The sequence below is a fragment of the Spinacia oleracea genome, chromosome 3 (assembly GCF_020520425.1).
Source record: "Spinacia oleracea cultivar Varoflay chromosome 3, BTI_SOV_V1, whole genome shotgun sequence".
NCBI lineage: Eukaryota > Viridiplantae > Streptophyta > Magnoliopsida > Caryophyllales > Amaranthaceae > Spinacia > Spinacia oleracea.
Window position 1 is genome coordinate 38,689,496 of NC_079489.1, and position 25,725 is coordinate 38,715,220.

A 25,725-nucleotide genomic window follows, 5' to 3' on the forward strand; every position below is an offset into this window, starting at 1 on the left:
GTTAAGGTGATAGATTGTACTTCATTTCCTATCCCACCTTGCCACCCATACATAGCAGAAGATTGCAAATGGGTGGCACTTAATGGCCGAAGATTCCAAATGGGTGGCACTTTGGAGAAAAAAATTGAATGACCATCTGTAGAGAAGAAATAATACAGAAGCAACATTATGATAATGAGCACCCAAATACAAGTATATAATTATATAAAACAAACAATAATGCAATCTCACATTGCTCCTCTTTGTAAAAAGGGGTCTGCATCGGAGTCAGCATTGTAACTGTAAATTTCTAATTCAGAGAGTTTGACCACCTGCATTAAGTTAAATAAATATGATCCTTAGTCAAACAAATAAACCCGATTCAATGACTTATCCAAAAAAAATTAAAAGAATTGTGACCTTATTTTGATGACTATAATATCTGTAAGGTCTTTACAAAAGACCCCCTAAAAATTTAAGGTCAATATTGACATAATTGGCAATTGCAATAAACTTACTTTATCCAAGGCCTTGTACAAGTCTTCAAGGAGTGAACTACCACCATTAGCCTCAATCCATTCCCAAACACAAAAAAGGTCAAATAAGCATCAAAAAGCCAACACTAGATCATAAACGGAACACTTCAAGTCTTAATTCCTTTAATCCTTTAGACTATTATAAACTGACAAATTTAAGTAACAATCTACACTATGTGAACTCTGAAAACAGAAGAAATACATGACAAACTGATATAGACTTCTCTACAACTGTAGTGTTTCACACTCGCAATACAAGTTTTCCTTATTACCCCAAAAATAATGAGATTTCCTCTATACAACTGTAGTGTTTCACGTTTTGACTAAAATAACTTATTTCGGTTACAACTTTCAATTAATGAACTTAAATAAGTATTTTAAACCCGTTAGATGTTTAATATACTTAGATTTATTTTTCTAAGACTCATACTCACCTATTTTGGTCAAAGTATGCACTTTTGAGGCTTGTTTGATCATATGAAAGAAATTCCTATCTAACAAGTTCATGTTTCTAGAATTCCTCCAATCATGAAATAATTATAATACAAAAACACTAGTTATTGATCGAGTTAAAACGCCGCTTTTAACACTTCGGAGTTGATCAAAGGTTTAAGTTCTATATATGCAGACTATTTAAGAACAATTTACACATAGAATGTTATTAATAGGTATGTTACAATGGTTCATGCACACTGTTAAGTTATACAAAAGTGATGCCACGTCTTCACGTGCAGAAGAAATAAACATAAGGTAAAAACGAGTAAATTCTCAAATAACTAACCTCATAAATATTCTTAAGCTCCATGTAGAGCAAGATAATCTTTATGAATGCCAACACAATATCTTTCAAAGTGAAGAGTTTGCAGCAATCTGCTTCTAAATCGCACTGCAAGATATAAAATTGCAAGGATTTTAAAGGGTAGAAACATAAAACCCTATAAATAGATCAATAAATTGAATAGATGCACCCAGTAGAAAAGCAGATATGTACACCATAGCAGTGCAGTCGTGCAGATCAAACACAACAGACCAAATAGCAGATCAACAAAAGTCAACCGATGTCAACTCTTACCAAACCTGAACAATTAGCAGCTTTGCGGTTGCAACATCTAGCTTTAAAGACCCTTTGTTTTGATAGCATTGCAAACTTGCAACTGAATTTAAGCAACCAGACATAACCAGGATCCAACAACCTTCTACTGTTGACCAGAACAAAGCACACTTCGGCCCTGAACACGCACACTAACCGCTGCAACACTACATCAGCTCTGTAGACCATCATGAGACTTAGTACCTATATTGGTGACACATAAGTGATGCACAACAGAAACAGAAGTTCAGATTAGAGTGCAGAGCACTATGCAGCAGTAGTAAACAACAGGAGTAGTAAGCAGAGCAGTAAATAGCAGCAACAGTCCAACACTAACTTTGATATTCTTGTATTTCCTCTTCACACCACCTTACTCTAGCCTCAATTTACTTGCTCATTGCTATGAGCCTTGAGTTGACGTAATCTATTTGCATTATCATTATGGTTGTATGAACTTCTTCATGCTTGAAAAGTAGATAATCATTTGATGCTTTAATATCTACGAATATTTCCATTACATATGTACACAGGAATGAAACATAAGACAAAAACAAACAAAATACAAAATCTAGAAATAGCACAGATTAATCAAACTATTGTAAGCCTCTTTTAGTTATCAATGTTCTGCTCACAATGCAATTCAGCTGTTGATATTGATGTTCTGCTCACAATGCAATTCTAACGGCCAAAATCCTACATCATTCCAGCTGAACATATTTTAATCTAAACCTATTATTCCAGAGTATTCTTAGATAGATTCTAATGGTTTATTGGTTTGGCAAACTAGTAGGACTAGACTCAAACTGAATATTGAAGAAGTAAATCTTGGGATCAGGACATCCTTAGTTTGTGGTGCTGTGTGAAGACTGAACAGAGATACTGAACAAAGTTTTAAATGCTTACAGAATTAGCTTTAAAAAGGTAGAAGAGATGCCAGTTTATCGAGTTTTCAGTTTGTGCTTTCCTGGTGTACAGACATGCTACTGCTGTCATTGAATTTGAAATACTCTTGCATCTACAACTTATACAGGCTTCCTATTCTATTTTATCTTACCTAATTTTACTACTATATTTGAAAGTTATACGGAGTATAATCACTTCCCTAGAATATCCACAATCCATCATTCAAATTATAAAAAATAAATAAGAAACAATTATGTGTCTCTAACCAATATGATAGAATACAGAAAAATTAGGTTCAAGGAAACTTCAAAATCTAATAATCACAACAACAAAAAAAACCCCAAAACGATTCATTTTGATACACCACACCCTTCAATCGATAAGAACCCTATAATAATACACAAACAAAGAGAGAAAAATTAAAATCACACGGACATTAATTATAATATTACCTTAGCATTACTGGAACCGAATCTATGAAGAGAATCATTAAGTTTCATAGTGGAAGCAGTATTGTTCCTGAGCTCCTAAGATACAAGGAGGAGCGACGCAACGGTGTGGAACAGCAGGGACGCAACAATGGGGGAACAACAACGGTGAGCGGTGGGGGAACATCTGCGGCGATGCGGCGGTGGGGGACCAACAGTGCGGTGTTTGCAGGAAGTTTGAATTTTGCGCCCAAAGAAGAACCAGACAGGTGAAGGAGAGAAACCAGAGAGGGGAAGAGAGAGAACCGGGAAACTGGAGTTAGGTTGAACCAGAGGAGAGGAAGGAGAGAGAAGGGGAAATGAAATTTTTTTGATATATTTTGTGCGGCTCTTTCGTAAAATAGCCCGCTAGTTCAAGTGCTGCCAATTTTCGAAAATGAGCCCGCACTTGTGAATTTTTTTTTTTTTTTTTTGTGCTCTCAAGTGCTGCCAATTTATCAAATGAGCCGCACTTGAAGGGAAGCACATGACAATTTTTCCTCTAGTGGTTATATATGTTTATAAGACTCATTTCAAGTTCGTTATTCACGCCTATGGGTCATTTGGGTCGATATAGGTCATTTATGGCCAAAAATGGCATTTTGAACCCAACTACAAACAAACGAACCTCTTTCCACATTCTAACCCTTTTTCATGATTTATATGATTAGTCAGATGATTATAAGACTCATTTCAAGTTCGTTATGCACGCCTATTGGTCATTTGGGTCGATATAGGTCATTTATGGCCAAATATGGCATTTACGATCCCAACTACCAACAAACGAACTTATATCCATATTCTAAACCTTTTTCATGATTTAGATGATTAGTTATATGATTATAAGACTCATTTCAAGTTCGTTATGCACGCCTATTGGTCATTTGGGTCGATATAGGTCATTTATGGCCAAATATGGCATTTTCGATCCCAACTACCAACAAACGAACCTATTTCCATATTCTAAACGTTTTACATGATTCATATGATTAGTTATATGATTATAAGACTCATTTCAAGTTCGTTATGCACGCCTATGGTTCATTAGGGTCGATATAGGTCATTTATGGCCAAAAATGTCATTTTCGATCCCAACTACCAACAAACGAACTTATATTCAAATTATAAACCTTTTTAATGATTTATATGATTAGTTATATGTTTATGAAACTCATTTCAAGTTCGTTATGCATGCCTAAGGGTCATTTGGGTCAATATAGGTCATTTATGGCCAAAAATGGCATTTTCGATCCCAACTACCAACAAACGAACCTCTTTCCATATTCTAAACGTTTTTCATGATTCATATGATTAGTTATATGTTTATAAGACTCATTTAAAGTTCGTTATGCACGCCTAAGGGTCATTTGGGTCGATATAGGTCATTTATGACCAAAAATGGCATTTTCGATCCCAACTACCAACAAACGAACCTATTTCCACATTCTAACCCTTTTTTCATGATTCATATGATTAGTTATATGTTTATGAAACTCATTTCAAGTTCGTTATGCAAGCCTAAGGGTCATTTGGGTCGATATAGGCCATTTATGGCCAAAAATGGCATTTTCGATACCAACTACCAACAAACGAACCTATTTCCACATTCTAACCCTTTTTCATGATTCATATGATGAGTTATATGTTTATGAAACTCATTTCAAGTTCGTTATGCAAGCCTAAGGGTCATTTGGGTCGATATAGGCCATTTATGGCCAAAAATGGCATTTTCGATCCCAACTGCCAACAAACGAACTTATTTCCATATTCAAAACGTTTTTCATGATTCATATGATTAGTTATATGTTTATAAGACTCATTTTAAGTTCGTTATGCACGCCTATGGGTCATTTGGGCCGATATAGGTCATTTATGGCCAAAAATGAAATTTTTGATCCCAACTACCAACAAACGAACCTCTTTCCACATTCTAACCCTTTTTCATGATTCATATGATAACTATATGTTAATAAGACTCATTTCAAGTTCGTTATGCACGCCTAACGGTCATTTGGGTCGATATAGGTCATTTATGGCCAAAAATGGCATTTTCGATCCCAAGTACCAACAAACGAACTTATTTCCATATTCTAAACATTGTTCATGATTCATATGATTAGTTATATGTTTATAAGACTCATTTTAAGTTCGTTATGCACGCCTTTGGGTAATTTGGGTCGATATAGGTCATTTACGGCCAAAAATGGCATTTTCGAACCCAACTACCAACAAACAAACCTATTTCCATATTCTAAATGTTTTTTCATGATTTATATGATTAGCCATATGATTATAAGACTCATTTCAAGTTCGTTATGCACGCCTATTGGTCATTTGGGTCGATATAGGTCATTTATGGCCAAAAAAGGCATTTTCGATCCCAACTACCAACAAACGAACTTATTTCCATATTCTAAACGTTTTTCATGATTCATATGATTATTTATATGTTTATAAGACTCATTTCAAGTTTGTTATGCACGCTTAAGGGTCATTTGGGTCGATATAGGTCATTTATGGCCAAAATGGCATTTTCGATCCCAAATATCAACAAATGAACCTAAGGACACTTTCTAAACCTTTTTTATGTTTGATATGCTTAGTTAGAGGTTACTAAGATTCATTTCAAGTTCTTTATGCACATCTAAGACTCATTTGGCTCGATATAGGTACGTATGACCTATAATGACCAAAACGAGCCTTAAATGTGCATAAATTTACCAAAGTAGATGAGAATGAGGATTGGAAACCTAATACTAAGTGAATTAAACATGAAAAGCGTTTAGAATTCCTATTTTGGTTCATTAGTTGAGAGTTGGGAGCGAAAACGACTATTTTAGTCAGAATATGACATATAACGATCAAACGAGCCTTAAATGTGCATAAATTGACCAAAGTAGATGAGAATAAGGATTGACAACCTAATACTAAGTATTTTAAACATGTAAAGGGTTAAGAATTCCTATTTTGGTTCATTAGTTGAGAGTTCGGAGCGAAAACAGCTTTTATAGTCAAAATATGACATGTAAGGATCGAAAGAGCCTTAAATGTGCATAAATTGACCAAAGTAGATGAGAATAAGGAAGGAGTATGATACAAATCTACAATATGTTCTATATACTACGATCGTAGCAATGGTAAAATGAAGTTTTTATTTGATTCAATTGTTATGTATTTGTTAGATTCAAATCTTTATGTAGATGGTGTATGATTTTTTTATCTAATGAATTAATTTGAGTATCCAAAATAAAAATGATACCTGACAAGATAGCAATATCTTGAAGAATAGCCTTTCTCCTCTCCCCAAATTCTGGTGCCTTGATGGCAGCAACATTAATAATTCCCCGCAGCTTGTTTACAAAAAGAGTGGCCAGTGCTTCTCCAGTGATATCCTCAGCAATAATAAGCAGAGGTGCTCTCATTTGAGTAGTCTTCTCCAATAATGGAATTATATCTTTTATCGCAGAGATCTTCTGGTCAGTTACCAAGACTCTTGCATTTTCGAATTCAACAATTGATTTTTCAGGATTGGTAACAAATTGTGGAGATATATACCCTCTATGAATCTGCAAGCCAGGAAAAAAATATTAATAAATAAATATTTGATACAAAAAAACATTGCACTAACATTAAAAGTTTGTATATAAGATCAAACCTCCATTCCTTCTTCAACTTCGACAGTTGTTTCAAAGGAAGATGATGACTCAATGGACAAAACACCATCTGGGCCGACTTTGCCAATAGCATCAGCAATCACAGCCCCAATCAACTCATCATTTCCAGCAGAAATGGTAGCAATAGCTGAAAACAGATGCAAAATCAGATGAAATCTAAATATTATTCACATTCAGGTCTTTTGCAAGTTGCAATCAATGTAAGACACCACAACCGGAAAGGAAACACCATACTATTCAACAGTTTCTAGTAGTACCTTTGATGTCCTCACGACCATTGACGGGCCTGGCTCTCTTTTCAAGTTCCTCGATTAATCCTAGAATAGTTTTATCAATTCCTCTTTTCAAAGATACTGGGTTAGCACCAGAGGTAACACTCAACAGACCTTGTCTAATAATCTCACGAGCAAGAACTGAGGCAGTTGTAATTCCATCGCCAGCAGAGTCATTTGTTTTACTGGCGACCTTTATTTCAAAATACGATTAAATGAGAAATTACTGACAATGGCAGAAAACTTTAGTTTCTTACTCAGTACGAGATGTGTACTGCATCTTAGAAGAATACATGGAAAATGCATACCTCTCTAATCAAAGCAGCACCAGCATTCTCCATTGGATCAGCCAGCTCAATAGCTCGAGCAATAGTAACTCCATCATTAACTACTCTTGGGGTCCCAAACTCATCCAAAACAACATTTCTCCCTGAAAAAAGAATAAAATCATCATGCCATTACGAAGAATTAAAATAGTAATTGGGCAAATACGAACCCTGTACAGAGCACACAGTCAATCATATATTGTCAAGCACTCAGGTGTTAACACACACTTAACATGCTTTAAAGAACAAGAAACCGAACAATACCATCAAAAACAACTAAACCAGAATAATCACAGCAACTCTACCTATTCTCCCTCGAGTTCACACAATAAACAAAGACAAAATCAACTAGACTCAGCATTTCTCCAATCTAAAATTCACAGGAAGGGGTAGTACATAGAAGCATGCCAAGAAACAAAAACAAGAATATCTCATTAAAGTTCCAACTAACTATTGAAACTAGGTAACCAACCGAGTTACCAATGAGCCATGTTTAATCACAAGCTTTTTAGCAAATAATGGTATTCCTAGCCAAACAAGTATCAATCTTAAAGTTCTTTTTTTCCACACAATAAAAAGTACCTCTAGGTCCAAGTGTAAGTCCAACAGCATCAACAAGTTTGTCAATTCCATCTTGAAGAGCTGCCCTCGAATCCTGGTCAAAGGCAATTTGCTTCGCAGACGCTCTAACGACGAACCGCCTGCTTGATTGCTTATATTGCACCTTCTGTGCTCGTTGGGGAGTCGCTTTCCTCAAGTTTCCCTAAACCATAGCATAACCCAGACATATATAGTGAACCATATTAAGCAGCATACGAATAAGACAAAAAAAAAATCACTGATCACAGTATCCTTATCCTCAAACTCAAGATTAACCCAGGAACTGCTATCCTATCATTTTCATCTACAATAACGAATTCAAATTGAACGGATAACGAAATCCATGAATGCACAACAAACGGAAAAACAAAACAGCAGCTAGAACCCATGAACAAGCCAAAAAATAGCAACACACATTCACCTATCTAAAACTTCAATCTAACAACATTACATCAAAATTCTATCCTGAAAATCCCAACCAATTCAAACCCTCATACAATTGCAAGCATCAATAACAATTCAAATAGAAATTTAAAAACAGCATTAGAAAAGAAAAAAAACCAATAACAAAACATCAAAACAAATAAGAATGGGCAATTCATTCGACTATAATTACCACATTTCGCACTGAATACAGAAAAGTGCAAAACCTCACGAGTCACGGTTGTTGTCTTGCTGAATCGGGCTTCCTCAATCCTCGGTGCTCGGCTCCTCCTCTTCCTCGGTGCTCGACGCCTCGACGGCTCGCCGGTGCTCAACTGCTGAATCGGGCTTCGGCGGTGCTCGGCTAGAATTTAAATTGATGAAAACGGTGGCTCCTCCTCTTCCTCGGTGCTCGACGCCTCGACGGCTCGGTGACTACTGACTCGGTTCCTCTTCCTCGCGAATCGTCGGTGACTTGTTTCTCTTCCACGAACTCGACTGCTGCGGCGAAGAGAGAGAGGGAGTAGGGAGATGGGTTGCTGCGTGAGAGAGACGGGTTGCTGGGTGAGAGAGGCGTTGAGGGAGGAGAGGCAGTGTTTTTTTTTTAGTTACTAGGTTAAAAGTTGCGTTTGTTTAGAGGGAAATTTCAGATTTTAATTTATTTTAATTTTTTTAATTTTTTTGTTCTTAAAGGTTGCACTTGTTTAATAAGGGCAACCTTTGTTGAGCAACTTATAAGGTTTTTTCCTCTTGTTTAAAGGTTCACTTGTTTAATAAGGGCAACCTTTGTTGAGGAACTCAAATTGCGTAACGTATCAAGAGTGAGAGGAAGGGCCAAACTGGGAGGTAGCTCTAGCGCAGAATCCACAGCTCGAGTGCATGTGCATATTGAGGCAAGATCAACCAATGCATATGACTAAAAAAAAGAATGTGAAACAATAATTAGAATTCAACATTAGTTATGAATATAAACATTATACAGAAAATGGAACAAGGATTAATTTACCAAAATAATAGCAGAGGAAGACGACTGATAATGAGTGGTGGGGGGGGGGGGGGGGTGATCGTGTAACAGGAGTAATGAGGAGTCTGGTGATGCTACAATACAAATCCATATACTCCTTCATCCTCTCACGATGACCGGCAGAAGGAGTGCCTTGAACAATCTGATTCTCACGATCACGCCACTCCTCCACATATTTGCGATGCATCTCTTCAAATTTCTTGTTTTTATGCCGTCGATCCACATTATGAAGATCAACACTCGTGTCACACGCAACAGGAACTGACTGTTCCAATCCAAACTGACGCATCACTTGTAGGATTCAGAGTGCGCGGAAGCAATAAATTCAACCAAAGATTAAGAGAAATTAATAAAGATGATGAAATTATACTAGCGAAAGATGCAATATTAATTCCACAAATATGAAATGGGAATGTTAATAAATAAGGTGAGAATAATATACAATGTTTGTTGTTGTAGTAAATTTAATTCTAAACAAACACTAAGCTATTTATAATAGCATAACAATGATAAAAACAGCATAGCTAATTAAGGAATGGTTAAGCACACATTCCTCACGCAAAAGTAGATAATTCGATCACATAATGTGAATTGTGATAAATAGTAAACTACTTTACTATGTTTAGTAAATGGTGAGACATTATTTTCCCACAAATCTCCACCTTGGCTCGCCATATTACCGGGTGATTCCAGCTAAGTTAAGGCAATGATCAAACTTAGCTGTGGGAAGTGGTTTGGTAAGCATATCAGCAGGATTATCGCTTGTATGAATCTTTTCGACAACTAATTCTCCTGTGGCAACAATATCTTTCATGAAATGGTGCTTGATATCAATATGCTTGGTCTTTGAATGATGTTTACTAGTCTTAGTCAAGTGGACAACACTTTGACTGTCGCAAAACACGACAAGAATATCTTGCTGTAAACCAAGTTCATACACCAAACCTCGGAGCCATATAACCTCTTTCATACCTTCAGTGGCAACAATATATTATGCATCAGTTGTAGACAAAGCCGCAATAGCTTGAAGTGAAGAATACCAACTAATAGCAGAGCCACAAAGTGTAAAAATATAAGATGAGAGTGATCTTCTCCGATCTAAATCACCACCATAGTCAGCATCCACATAACCAACTACACCACCGGGGTCACTTCTTCCTTTATCAAATATCAAACCAATATCACAAGAACCCTTAAGGTATCGAAGTATCCATTTTACAACTTCCCAATGTTGTTTGCCTGGATTGTGCATGAACCGACTAACAACACTTACTGCATAAGCCAAATCTGGTCGAGTACACACCATGGCGTACATTAAACTTCCAACTGCATTAGAATAAGGAACATGAATCATGCGCCTTTTGTCTTCGTCTGTTTGTGGACATTGTTCAGAGGACAATTTGAAATGAGCAGCAATAGGAGTATTAACAGGTTTACTGTCTTTCAAGTTGAACTTGTCAAGCATCTTCACGATATAATTTTTCTGTGATAAAAAGAGTTTTCCAGCTTGACGATCCCTGCTTTTCTCCATTCCAAGAATTTTCTTGGCAGGACCTAAGTCATTCATATCAAATTCACTACTCAATTGAGTCTTTAACTTGCTGACTAAAGATTTGTCTTGGGCAACAATCAACATAGAGTAATAAATATATAAAAGACTCATTTGACGTCTTTTGAAAATAAACACAGTTATCATAACTACTTCTTGAGTAGCCTTGTCCCATCATAAAGGAATCAAACCTTTTGTTCCATTGTCGCGGGGACTGTTTCAAACCATAAAGAGATTTTTTCAAACGACATACATAATTCTCTTTGTCAGGAACTATGAATCCCTCAGTCTGATGGATATAAATTTCTTCTTCAAGATTACCATGAAGAAAAGCAGTTTTAACATCTAACTGCTCCAACTCCAAATTATGCAAAGCGACTAAAGCAAGTAATACACGAATCGAGGTATGACGAACAATGGGAGAAAATACTTCATTGAAGTCAATACCTTCTTGTTGGTCAAAACCTCTAACAACATACCTTGCTTTGTACCTTGCATTCTCAACGTCGGGGATGCCTTCTTTTCTCTTAAAGAGCCATTTGCAACTAATAGCTCGTTTACCTTCGGGTAACTTAACCGGATCCCAAGTTTCATTTTTATGAAGACTTTCAACTTCTTCTTGCAACACTGCAATCCAATTTGCTGAATCTGCACGAGATATAGCCTCATAATAATTTTTAGGCTCATTGGAGTCATCAATTTCTTGTGTAGCAACCAAAGCATAAGCAATATTAGCACTTTGATTTTGTCTTCTTGGTCTTTGATCGGGCAAATTTTGAGCCATAGACCATGGATCTGGTAAACCTCGTCTTTGTGGTAGACGTTGTGGACTCATATTTTCAGTCGTAACAATATTATCATCGCAATCAGGTTGAGCTAAGAAAGTAGGGACATCTTCCTCTGATTTTGAGGATGGGACCTCAAACTCTACCTTATCTCCGATATTTTCAGAATCTGTAATGGTAGGAGAAGCACAATTTTCTTCTCTAGAAGATAACATTCATTTTCATTAAATTTTATGTTCCTACTATAAAAGGTTTTACGAGACTCAGGGTCATGTAAACGATAACCTTTAACCCCTGAACCATAACCTAAGAATATGCACTTTTTAGCACGAGGTTCCAATTTCCCCTCGCTTACGTGTGAATAAGCAGGACAACCAAATATTCTAAGATTAGAATAATCAACAGGATTACCTGACCAAACTTCTTTTGGAATATTACCATCAAGTGATCTATTTGGGGAGCGGTTTATCAAATAGCTTGCAGTGTTTGCCGCTTCAGCCCAAAATCCCTTTTTCAAGCTAGAATGAGAGAGCATACAACGAACTCTCTCCAAAATAGTTCTGTTAATTCGTCTGCAACTCCATTTTGTTGTGGAGTACCTGGAATGGTATGATGTCTTGCAATACCTTCTTTCTTGCAGAACCTATTAAACTCATTTAAACAGAATTCAAGACCATTGTCTGTTCTCAGCCTTTTAATTTTCTTACCAGTTTGATTTTCAATTAAGGTTTTCCAATCCTTGAAAGTTGAAAATACCTCACTTTTATACTTAAGAAAATAGACCCAAAGTTTTCTTGAGAAATCATCAATAATGGTCAACATATAATGACGTCCTCATGTGGAAGGAACTTGTGAGAGGACCCCAAAGGTCCGAATGAATATAATCTAATGTACCTTTAGTTCGGTGAACGCCATTTGAAAAGCTAACTCTTTTGTGCTTGCCAAAAATACAATGCTCGCAGAAACCAACCTTACCAGTACAATGATTGCCAAGGAATCCTCTTTTGCTAAGGACATGCATTCCTTTTTCACTCATGTGGCCTAATCTCAAATGCCACAACTTTGTATTATCATTATTGGATGAGGCAGTAGCTGCAAATCCTGTAATAGTAAATCCCTGTAGCACATATAAACTACCAGATCGATTTGCTTTTAGTATAACAAGAGCACCTTTGGACACTTTAAGCACTCCACCTTCAGCTGAATACCTACACCCAAGTGATTCAAGGGTGCCTAAAGAAATAAGATTTCGTTTCAAATCAGGAACGTGTCTAACATCGGTCAAAGTTCTAGTAATGCCATCATTTGTCTTAATTTTGATCGTACCTTTACCAACAACCTTGCATTGGGCATCATTGCCCATCAAAACAAGACCACCATCAACTGGTTCATAGGTGGTAAACCAGTCTCTATTCGGTGACATGTGAAATGTACAACCAGAATCAAGAATCCATTCATTTCTAAATCTTTGTTCGGAGTCAGCCGCTAATAATAAATCCCCATCTGACCCGGACTCAACAACACTAGCTTCAGCGTGAGTTTACCCTTTTGTTCTTTTACTTGCTTATTTTTCAATTTATAGCAATCAGATATTTCGTGTCCCTTTTTCTTGCAATAACGGCAAAATTTAGATTTGGTATCTCTAGATTTTGATTTAAACCTGTTTTTACTTGTACTACCTTTTTCAAAACTTCTTCCTCTAACAACCAAGCCTTCACCCGAATGTTCTGTATTTATATCAGTATCAAATTTTTCTTTTGATAATAGGTGAGACTTGACATCTTTAAAGAATAATGTAACATAATTTCCGTATAACATTATTTCCTTAAAGTGTCGATATGAGAGTGGTAATGAAATAATAAGTAAAATGGCTTTATCCTCATCATCAATTTTGACATCCAAGTTCTCCAAATCAACAATAATAGAATTAAACTCATCAAGGTGAGTTTGAATAGGAGTACCTTCTGCCATTTTGAGTGTAAAGAGTCTTTCCTTGAGGCGAAGTTTGTTTGCAAGGCTTTTGGTCATGTAAAGAGATTCTAATTTAGCCCAAATATCGGCAACGGACTTTTCACTCATGACCTCGCGTAACACCTCACGGGACAAACATAACTAAATTACAGACAACGCTTTCTCATCCATATCATCCCATTGTTCATCTGTCAAAGTGGATGACTTTTTGGACTTTCCATCCAAAGCCTTCTTTAAACCATTCTGGGTAAGAATGGCTTGCATTTGAATTCGCCATATGGCAAAATTAATTTTACCATCAAACTTCTCAATATCAAATTTTGTAGACATGATAAAAAAAAAATCTCAGTTGAATATATAAAGCTCTGTTACCAATTTGTAGGATTCAGAGTGCGCGGAAGCAATAAAATCAACCAAAGATTAAGAGAAATTAATAAAGATGATAAAATTATACTAGCGAAAGATGCAATATTAATTCCACAAATATGAAATGGGAATGTTAATAAATAAGGTGAGAATAATATACAATGTTTGTTATTGTAGTAAATTTAATTCTAAACAAACACTAAGCTATTTATAATAGCATAACAATGATAAAAACAGCATAGCTAATTATAGGAATGGTTAAGCACACATTCCTCACGCAAAAGTAGATAGTTCACATAATGTGAATTGTGATAAATAATAAACTACTTTACTATGTTTAGTAAATGGTGAGACATTATTTTCCCACATCACTCGATTTGGGTAGTGGTACTCAACCATGTCAAAGCAAATCAACGGTATACCTGAGCGCCATATATCTCTATCACATCTACAAATCTCGGATAGTAAACCAAGTACCGTCTCTGATTATGGTTGCCAAGTCATCTACAATAAGTAAAAAGTGAGTATTTAGGCTATTTTATGTGAAATTAAGCTATTTTAGGCCTTTTTGGACAATTTTTAGGTGAATTTAAGCCTTTTTAAGCTATATTAGGTGAATTTAAGCCTTTTTAAGCTATATTAGGTGAATTTAAACTATTTTAGGTGAATTTAAGCCTTTTTAGGCTATATTAGGTGAATTTAAGCTATTTTAAGCTATTTTAGGTGAACTTAAGCTATTTTAGGCTATTTTAGGTGAACTTAAGCTATATTATGCTATTTTAGGTGAACTTAAGCTATATTAGGCTATTTTAGGTGAACTAAGCTTTTTTAGGCTATATTAGGTGAATTTAAGCTATTTTAGGCTATTTTAGGTGAACATAAGCTATTTTAGGCTATTTTAGGTGAACTTAAGCTATTTTAGGTGAATTTGGGCTATTTTATGCTATTTTAGGTGAATTTAGGCTATTTTATGCTATTTTAGGTAAATTTAGGAAATTTTATGCTATTTTAGGTAAATTTAGGCTATTTTTGGTGAATTTAGGCAATTTATGGTGAATTTAAGCTATTTAAGGCTATTTTAGGTGAATTGAAACTATTTAAGGCTATTTTAGGTGAATTTAGGCCATTATATGCCATTTTAGGTGAATTTAAGCTATTTTAGCCTATTTTAGGTGGATTTAGGCTACTTTAGGTGAATTTAGGAGGATATATGCTATATTAGGTGCATTTAGGCTATTTTAGGTGGATTTAGGCTATATTTGGTGAATTTAGACTAATTAAGGTGAATGTAGGCTATTTAAGGCCATTTTGGGTGGATTTAGGCTATTTAAGGTGAATTTAAGCTATTTTAGGTGAATTTAAGCTATTTAAGGCCATTTTGGGTGGATTTAGGCTATTTAAGGTGAATTTAAGCTATTTTAGGTGAATTTGAGCTATTTAAGGCTATTTTAGGTGAATTTAAGCCATTATATGCCATTTAAGGTGAATGTAGACTATTTAAGGCTATTTTAGGTGAAGTGAATCTATTTGAGGCTATTTTAGGTGAATTTAGGCCATTATATGCCATTTAAGGTGAATGTAGGCTGTTTAAGGCTATTTAAGGGGAATTTAGGCCATTTAAGGTGAATGTAGGCAATTTAAGGTGAACTTAGCCCATTTAAGGTGAATGTAGGCAATTTAAGGTGAATTTAGCCCATTTCATGTTGTTCTAGTTGAATTTAGACGATTTTAGTTTAATTTAGGCAATTTTTGGTGAATTTAGGCAATTTTTTGTGAATTTAGGCAATTTATGGTAAATTTAGGCTATTAAACTTCACCTAAGTTGGCTTAAGTTGACTTAAGTTGACCAACGTTGACAAAAGTTGACCTAACTTCACCTAAATAGACCAAACTTCACCTAAATAGAATCGAGCGAGCCCAAATTGACGTTAGTTGACTTAATTGACCTAAGTTGACCTAGGTTAACCTATATTGACCTTAGTTGACCAAATTGACCTAACTTCACCTGCGTTGACATATTTAGGTGATTGTGGGTGAATTTAGGCCATTTTAGGCTATATTAGGTGAATTTAGGCCATTTTATGCTATTCTAGTTGTAGGCCAATTTAGACCAAAGTTGACCAAGTTGACTTAAATTGACCTACATTGACCAAAAATGCCAAAAGTTGACCTAACTTGAAACGAACGAGGTCAAATTGACTTAAATTTACCTAAGCTGACCAACGTTGACCACAGTTGACCTAACTTCACCTAACTTCACCTAAATAAACCTAACTTCACCTAAATAGAATCGGGCGAGCTCAATTTGATGTTAGTTGACTTAATTGACCTAAGTTGACCTAGGTTAACCTATATTGACCTTAGTTGACCAAATTGACCTAACTTCACCTACGTTGACATATTTAGGTGAATTTAGGCTATTATAGGCTATATTAGGTGAATTTAGGTCATTTTATGCTATTTTAGGTGAATATAGGTCATTTTATGCTATTTTAGTTGAATTTAGGCCAATTTAGACCAAAGTTGACCAAGTTGACTTAAATTGACCTACATTGACAAAAAATGACCAAAGTTGATCTAACTTGAAACGGACGAGGTCAAATTAACTTAAATTGACCTAAGTTGACCAAACTAAATCGACCGGGCTCAAATTGAGGGTGCTTAATTGACCTAAGTTGACCTAAGTTGACCTATATTGACCTTAGTTGACTAAATTGACCTTAGTTGACAAAATACCTTAGTTGACTATGTTGACCTAGAAAACAAATTAGTTACCTGCATGCTAGACTAATAAAAAAAGAAGCATTTGAGTAATTAGTAAGGTGAGATATTTAATACATGTGTCTCTTTTTGATGGTCAAGTGCATCCCTATAGTAAGGGAGTCCACTAGCTGTATGGCCACATGAAAAATGAACCCTAAGCCAACTAACAAAACAAGTAAAGTGTTAATAAAGCAATCAAATGAAAACAAATTACTTGATTTATCGAAGTAGTAATGAATAGTTAAACAAATTAGTTACCTGCATGCTAAGGGGTCCACTCCACGTTGATGCTGAGTACCAAGAATAGATGGATCGTCGTCATACTCAATAGGATGCTCAGGGTCGGGAGGTGGAGGATCGCGAACTCTTGAAATCCTCGGACGACCAATGTGAATATGCTCTCATGACCATAACTGCAGAAGTATAAGTGGACCACCAATGTCACGGGCTCGTTTACGAGCGGCTCGACACATTTATCGATACAAATAAGCAAGAGTCGCACTCCCCCAGCTGTATGTCCTAGCTCTACCCAAGTCACGAATCAATGGCAAGTAGACGAGCTGCACGGCATCACCGCTCTTATCAGCAAACAAAATGGATCCCATAAGTGCAAGAATATATGCTCGGCTAAACCTCTCATAAACAATATCAGCAGCGTCATCAAGGGGGCCTGACTGAAGTGTCGCCTCAACCAAGTCATCTTCAATGATGAGCCCTGGAGAACAGGTTTTGCAGCATCACCAGGCTCTTGTCGTATCCCTAACAACTCCTTGACTAAATATGCCCACACCCCAGTACCATCTCCTGTGACAGGAGCTCCATGAACTCTGAGCCCCAACAAAACAGCTACATCCTGTAGTGTAATAGTAGCCTTACCAACAGCCAAATGAAAAGTGTGCGTCTCCTGTCTCCATCTCTCAATCAATGCAGTGATCAAAGACCTATCTAAGGCTAATCCATCACCAATCAATCTATGTACACCATAGAACCCTGCTAACCTAACAAATTGCAAGAGTCGATCATGTATCACCCACTCTCCTAAACCAAGCACGTGCTCCCTGACACGTCAAAAGTTTGTCCATACCCCCTCCCCAAACATCCTCACTCCTATGCTCCGCCTGCAACGTCAAAACCGAAGTATCACGTGGGTCGGGATGGATTGTCGGCTCCATGAGACCTGAAAAAGAAGTTTATTAGAATTAGTAAAATCACACGTCAAAAGAAATATATGCACAAAAATTAAACTTAGAACATAACTTAGAACATAAACAGAGTTTATTACCCCGATGATCCAACACTACCCCTAGCTGCACAAGTTTTCTTATTATGCCCTTGTTTTCGACAAATGCTACATGATTTTACATTGACACTGCGTCGAGCACTCGAATCCATCTCATTAGGGTATCGAGATGACTTTGGGTGTCCCACACCACGCCGTTTACTAGCATCAGCAACTATTCTCACCCTAGTATAAGGAGACCAATAGGGAACATCAGGAAGTGGATGAAAGCTCCTCAAATATGTTTGCCTATACTCGACAGTGGTAAAGAAAGGATCAACAAAAGCAGCATAAGATAAGCTGCGAGAACGACAAACTGCAAGCACATGGGAGCATGGCAACTTGTAGATTTTTAATTTCTCACAAGTGCAAGTTCTGGCTATAAGGTTAACAGTGTGTACGTTAGCACCTTTACCCGAAGCCCTGCCTCCTCGTCCAGTTGTAACCTCAAATATCCCCATCTCATGATCAAAGGCTTGGACCTCGTGAGCACCAGATTTTGCCATGTTCATTTCAATTGTTGTTGTGGCCTTCTCAACGAAATCATGGCCTTCTTCAATTCTCCTTTTACCCCAACCTCGCCTTGTAACAAAATAGGAGTTCACTCGGTAAAACGTCATCCTAACAAGGGCGGTTATCGGCAAACAACGAGCATCTTTCATCACCCCATTAAAAGCTTCGGACATGTTTGTGATTTTCACGCCATATCTAAAACCACCATCATGGTGGACCGGCCACCGATGAGAAAAAATATCCATCAAGTACTGACGAGCTTCAACATTCAATTCATCAATTCATCAATTCTTCCCAAGTAGTAATCAAACTTCTTTCTTTGACGAGCATCTGCGGCTTTTCCGAAAAGGTTCTACACATAAGCATTCTTGAACTTAGTGTTGACATTATAGGCAAGGTGACGAGTACAAAATCGATGGTGGGCACGCGGCTCCTCCCACCCACTATTGACCTCATTCATTGTTTGCAAAATCCCTGCATGTCTATCAGAAATGACACACAAACCTTCCCTCTGAGTAACTAAATGCCGAATGCATTTCATGTACCATTTCCAACTCTCACCATTTTCACTTTCAACAATAGCAAAAGCAAGAGGGAACAATTGAAAATTCGCATATGTACCCATGGTTATGAGTAACGTGCCCTTATACTTACCATACAAATGAGTTCCATCTATGATGATTAGGGGTCGACAGTGCTTAAAACCATCGATGGAAGGCTTGAATGCCCAAAACACTCTCAAAAAAATGTGAACGGTTAGAAGCCAAGGTACACCATTCCACGACGGTTCCTGGATTAGACTCCTTCAATGCTTGCATGTACCTAGGTAACTCTTCGTAAGATTTCTCCCAATCACCAAAAACGCTTGCAATAGCCTTTTGTTTCGCTGGCCAAGCTCTCTTGTAAGTGATGGTATACTTAAACTTGTTTTTCACCGCTTGCAAAATAACACGGATTTTCAAAGAAGGACCGGCACGAATAAGATCTTTTATCTCATTGCATACAAAATCAGAGGAGAGAAGAGGATGATCGATTAAGTTTATGTCACCCAAACAATTATTTGCATGGGACCATTATACCTCACATTTCTGAATGACGCAAGACAAGGATCCTTGATTGCACGTAACCTCCATGAGCATTTGCATGAACTCTTTCTTTTACACTCAACTACCTATTTTGTGGGCTCACTCTCCAACACCTTAAATGAATGATTTTTAGCTATGGAATAAGCTTTGACTATGTCTTTCAATTGCGCCAACGAATCAAACTCTTTCCCAATAGCAAATTCACCATCAAAAGAGTCGTTGTTGGACCAAGTCCTCCAAGAATCAAGCAAAATCGGATCCAATTCTGCAACATTGTTGAAAATTTGAGATGGAGCGCTTTCTCTTATAGCTTTGTCATTAGCATCTTGTGTATCTTCATCTTCATCAACATCACTATCCACCCCAACCCCTTCATCTCCAAAAAAATCAACACATATTTGATCTAGAGAATCGAAAACTATCATAGATAGATCACCATTTGTAGCTTCTACATGTGGTGTTTGAGTTGGAGAAGTGAGCTCTGAAATGTGTTCACTAGCATATTGTTCATCAGTAAGCATTCTTGTGAATGAACTCGTTAACCCACTTTGATTTGTCAAGGGCAAGTAGGGAAATTGACTCGCCCATGAATCTATTTCATGAAAGGATTCCAGGTGAGATTGAGTTTCGGGTTGCTTTGGAAGTTGCTCGATGAACAATTGCATTGTGGTTGATTGTGTTTGAGACATAGCAATCAACATTGCTTTTAAAGAATTGTCATCATCCAACGGAATGGCTTCATATGAATCGGACATCATTGGATACCTCATTAGTAGCTTCAACTATACATATCTCGAGTCACATCTCATAAAATCATAAACCTTACTCAAAACCTCATCATAACTCATTTGAGAATTGACAAACCCAAATTTTCGCTCTCCTTTACATGTAACATCACCGCTACTTTGCAAAATTTCCCCTCCCCAATGACAATAAATAGGATAGTCTGGCAACTCCATATTCTAAACAAAAAATAATATGATTAATAATACGAACCCCTAATTTGGGGCATAATCTGATTTCAATTCAAGTGAACTGGAGAAATTGAAGACTAAAATTCCAAATTGGAAAACTCAAGAGCTAAAAAGAATCAAAGATCAGACTTTTAAGAGCACCTTTAAGCGATAAACAATTCAAAAAAATAAAAATCAAAGGATAATCATTTTAAAATAATATAATTAGTAACATCTCTATCTCAATTAGCGGTTAGAAATACATTAACAATAAAAAAAAAATTGCAATTCATGGTAATCATGATCATAAACCCATCAAACAAACCTAAGCATGATCTTCATAATAACATCATTAAACAAACCTAAACATAGGAACGATTTTTACTGAATTAATAATTAGCTTCGAATATATTAATTCAAAAAAAAATAATTAGGGCTTACCTGAGGTAGAAGCACCGACCGCCGGTGGTAGGTGAGGAAGAAGCTCGACGGCTGTGGTGGGTGAGGAGGAAGCTCGACGACCGGTGGTGGTGAGGAAGAAGCTCGACGGCCGGCCGAAGGCTGAGGAACAATCCCCGAAATAGAGGAGCGACGGGGGAAGGGTGAGAAAGAGGCTCGATCAATGTTGTGGGTGAGGAAGAAGCTCTACGGCCGGAGGAAGGGTGAGGAAGAAGCTCAGCGGCCGGCAGAACGGGGAGCCGACCGGTGGTTTGCGGGCCGCAGCAAAGCAGGAACGACGGAGAGAGAAACATAGCGGGTTTTTTTTTTTTTTGATTTTGATATTTTGAATTTGCTCCCTGTAAGTGATGTTATGTGTTGTGGGTAAACTGCCATCTGGGATGGCGGTTCAATAAAGGTCAAACCGCTATTTAGCGGTTAACCCACATAAACCGCCATCTGAGATAGCGGTTAACCCACATAAACCGCTATCTGAGATAGCGGTTTTGCACTGATTATTTTAAAAAAAAAAGACCGGTTTACTATACTGACGTGGACGGTATGGTGGGAATTAAGTTAGAAAGTAACGTATTTTGGGAATTATTGGATCTTTAAGCAATATTGAAGGAAATCGCTCAAAGAAAAAGGGGAGGGTTGGAATAAATTTAAAATTAAATGGAGATAATCCAATTGAAGTGTGACACGTGTCATAATAACATGTCAATCCGGTTACCAACATGCCACATACTGTTTTGGAAAAAAAAAAAACCTAAATTTGGATTATTCTTTAAAAATCTGAAATACTCAAAGATTGATACTTTTTTTAGAATACCGGACAAGGGTGAGGCTTTGTTCTCTTCAACTTTTTCTTATTGGTTATTACTTATTCTTCTTAAAATCATACTATAAAATAAAATTTCAGACAAGACCAGACCACATCAGGAAAAGCAAAAATCACTCACAGAAAACATTCATACAAAATCAGACCGTAAACTAGAAAAATTAGACCAGACCATACCATAAACATAAAAATTAGACCGGACCACATGAAGAGAACAAAGCCTAAGCAATGGTTTTTACAAGTCTGATCTTTTACAAGAACCATAAACTTGCGTCACTGTCAAAACAGGTAAATAAAGCTTCGTGCAAGACTTTATCAACCTACATTTGATTGTTTACACCACGCATCCAGAGAGACAACTCTTAGGAGATAGATTTTCAACAATATAGGTGTTATAACGGATGCAAAGAAAAAAATAAATAACGTAATAAAGAACGCAGAGAATTTAGCGTGGTTCACTAACAATGTGTTAGCTACGTCCACAGGCAGAGGGGAGAAAAGTTTTATTGATCTTGAGGTGTACCGATTACAGAATACAACTAGGTTGCGTCCCCGAACCCCTAAACCAGGGGCCGCCCCTGGACCCCGACTGGCTGACCGGGCAGCGAGATCCCCGTGCTGGGGCGTTGCAGTAAGGGGTTTGACCGATTCAAGGCATTATCTAACATTAGGAGTCATATGCTTGACTTGCCCAAGGAAGGTCGGAAACCTTAGAGCCAAACTAAAGTAATGATCAAAAAAGATGTGAGCTGACAATTTATTCAGCGGGGAAAGCATTTGGCTAGAGGAAGCCCCTATGGAGATTGAGGAAGGATAATTTTACTCCCTCCATTCCCTTATACCAACTACAAGGATAATTTTACTCCCTCCATTCCCTATACTACGTTAGTATTATGCACTATTAACTAACTAGTAATATTTCATTGGTCATTGAGCTGAAAAATTAAAATACATTACTGTTTTAAAACTTCATGAAAATGCTCAACCCTGGTTATATTTACACACTGAAAACTTTTTTTGTAATTGACCAAACAGAAACAGGGTTATCAGAAAAATTTATTGTTATTCTGTATTTGAGATTAGGACCACTTTTTCCCTAAAAAAAATCAGTCTTTTGATCTATTTTCTAGACCGTACTACGGAATATAAAAGAACAAAATTACAAGGTAAACATTCAAAGATTCAGCTGTTGTAAGTTAATAGTGATTACCTGTTGTGCTGCACCTTTGGATCTTTATGATTATGCTGAATAGGGTCCTAGAGTTTGAGACTTGAAACGAATCAGTTTTTCAGCATGCACAAGTAGTTGAAGACTTTGTCTGTGAATAGGAGAACCACAAAAATAGGGAGCCGGGAAACTTATTTGACAGAAAATGTCTTTTTAACCTCCTGCCACACAACAAGGCCTTTAGGATGTTTACTTACATACTTCTCCTCAAAATATGATTCTGTGCATCCAATTATGGTGCTCAAACGCAATGTAGGGCGAACAGCGTTTTGATTGACAAGCCACTTGTACATAGAACATCTAAGCTTTACCCTATCCATCGTATATGCAATGTACCCTGGGAAAGACATCAAACTTGACACTGGATAGCCTAGATCATTAACAAGATATCTTATCTTTGTCTCAATAACTTCCTTTGTTTGATTGAGAATCTTCGGGCACGCTTTGATCATCTGTTCGACATCCTCTTCACCGAGTCCTGCTTTGACAAGACAGTCAAATCTTTCACGGAGTTCTTCTCCTTTTCCACGGAATACCTTTAAAGCCTTCTCCATTTCTTTTGAATCTTCTGTGAAGCCAATACTTGACAAGAACCTAATCCTACCCATGCGAGAATGCAATGTAGTCGTCAGTCTAGTCACATGCAATTGTTCGGATTTTTCTCTCAAAACCCAATTCTTTAGCACCAACGGATTTTTTATTAAGGTTTCGCACAAGCGTTTCTTTCCTATGTTTAAATTTAGCAAAGTTTTTGCTTTCTTCACTGACCGTGAACCCAGTAACATAAAATTTTTGCGAATAATAATTCCAACATTCAAAGCATCCATATGTATCACAAAAAGTAACTCAAAAGCACGTCCAAGATTCCAAACAAATTTCTCAACTTTGACTTGTGGAAAGTGCAAAAACAGCCAACATATATCATTCTTAGTGAATCCAAATTTAATCAGAAACCCAATTAATGAAAAAGTTGATCTACCAGAAGTATTAAATAGAATTTCTGGATGCCGTCTCAACAAATACCCCAATTCCTTATTTTCACAACCTATATCATTAAGCAATTGTAGCAACTCAAAGATTTGTATCCAATTGTAGGAAGCATTCTCCAATAGATGTTGCTCAACCCAATCATATTCGCAACCAATAAACTGCAACCTTGACACCACCTTAAAAAACTCTTTACCCACACCATCAATCAAAAGACTAGGATGGTAGATAATAGCTTTAGCTATAACGGATTTACTTAGCCCGAGCTCCTCAAAATCTCGAAGCTTAGAAACCAAAACCCCACTACCATATCGAAACACCTCTCTGGCCCCCATATATACCCTTCCTATACTACCACGACTAACCCCATAATCATACAAAACATGGCAGTTATCAAGCAAACCATCCTCATCACTCAAAAACATCAAATCACCTGGAAGGAGGGGAACAAACTCACAAGGCTCCAACCCTATACTTTCAAAAAAAGGTTCAAACTCGTTTATGGTACGAAATTGCAAGAAGCGAGCCACGCCGCGCCTTATATCAGGCTCATTATTGACATTATCTACCAACTTCCTCAAAAAACAAGGGGAGTTTTCACTCACATACTGAGCATCCAGAAAGGGTATATTTCTTGTGGAATGCAAGTAGTCTAACAATGCACCTTGAGCCTCCTTCTGAGTGCTCCGAGAAATTCTGGGCATTGCCTCACCATTATTGCAGCTTGAATTATCAATATCTTCAATTTGATTAAAGTTAACATCCATTGGGCTAATTAAATTGGAATAATGCTGCACATTATAATTACAATACAATGGAAAATTATATCGAAAAATTGGGTAATTTGGTGACGATTTAAGGGGGCTTGGGGAAAAATTAGAAGAAACCCATCTGATAATAAGGTGTAATTTAAGTTTATGGAAATGGCCCATTGCTAATTTGTCATGCAGTGTTGTAGAAAATGGTAATTATAAATTTGAAGAAGTGGAGTAGTAGACATCAATTGCGGATGCTGTTACCTGAAGAGGAAGAGTGACGAGCAAAGAATGAACGAGCGGCGCACCAGTGGAGAAGGAATGGACAACGACGGTGATGGAAGAGGAACAAGTGAAGACGACATCGGAGGAGAGATATATGACTATATAAGAGGGTGTTTTTTCCTTTTTTGACAGGAGATATGACAGGTTAACTAGTGTTATTGGCTCGGGCGATTCCCCGGATATAAAGCATCGTATGTAATACATTGTTTAACAACTATTAACGGACTTTTGAGAGTTTTATTTGATTTGTATAAAATTCGTTTTTTGTTCTTTTACTTATACGTAGTAACTTATAAGAAATTTCTTAAATTATAAATTTTACATTGGGTTACAAATTTTGTAGAGGGAATATATTGTTCCAGCTAAAAATTAAGTACAACGTTTTTTTTTTCCTGTTAAATTTTTTAACGTACAATTAATCCATGTAAGGTTTGAATAACTTTGAAAAAAATATACTTATATATAATTTGAGTAGAAAAATTAAATAACTTTTTGTTATCATAAATGGTTACTCAAATATTCGGCATTAACTTATTAACATTTACAACACATATTTTTTTTATTGATTTAAAGTCATAAGTTGATGAATGGAGAGGTGGTTAAAACCTTGTATCAATGAAAGCAAAGATCATA

General features: G+C 36.7%; 1 protein-coding gene across 15 annotated transcripts; it reads right to left on the reverse strand.

Moving 5' to 3' along the window:
* Positions 1-101: 101 nt before the first annotated feature.
* LOC110804019 (ruBisCO large subunit-binding protein subunit alpha, chloroplastic) lies at positions 102-25,262 on the reverse strand. 15 transcript variants are annotated; one of them, XM_056840196.1, is made up of 13 exons: positions 23,048-23,199; positions 16,987-17,905; positions 7,830-8,010; positions 7,230-7,351; positions 6,907-7,114; positions 6,631-6,776; positions 6,235-6,541; positions 2,961-3,123; positions 1,593-1,809; positions 1,297-1,401; positions 498-520; positions 232-311; positions 102-136 (listed from the first exon to the last, which is right to left on the reverse strand). In XM_056840196.1, exons 2-8 carry the CDS (start codon positions 16,990-16,992, stop codon positions 3,005-3,007), a joined length of 1,089 nt encoding a protein of 362 aa, XP_056696174.1. In that variant the 5' UTR covers positions 16,993-17,905; positions 23,048-23,199; the 3' UTR covers positions 102-136; positions 232-311; positions 498-520; positions 1,297-1,401; positions 1,593-1,809; positions 2,961-3,004. The 15 variants fall into 15 exon arrangements, with proteins under 15 accessions (XP_056696174.1, XP_056696176.1, XP_056696177.1 ...); XM_056840198.1 differs by having other exon boundaries at positions 1,943-3,123; XM_056840199.1 differs by lacking the exon at positions 2,961-3,123.
* Positions 25,263-25,725: the final 463 nt, after the last annotated feature.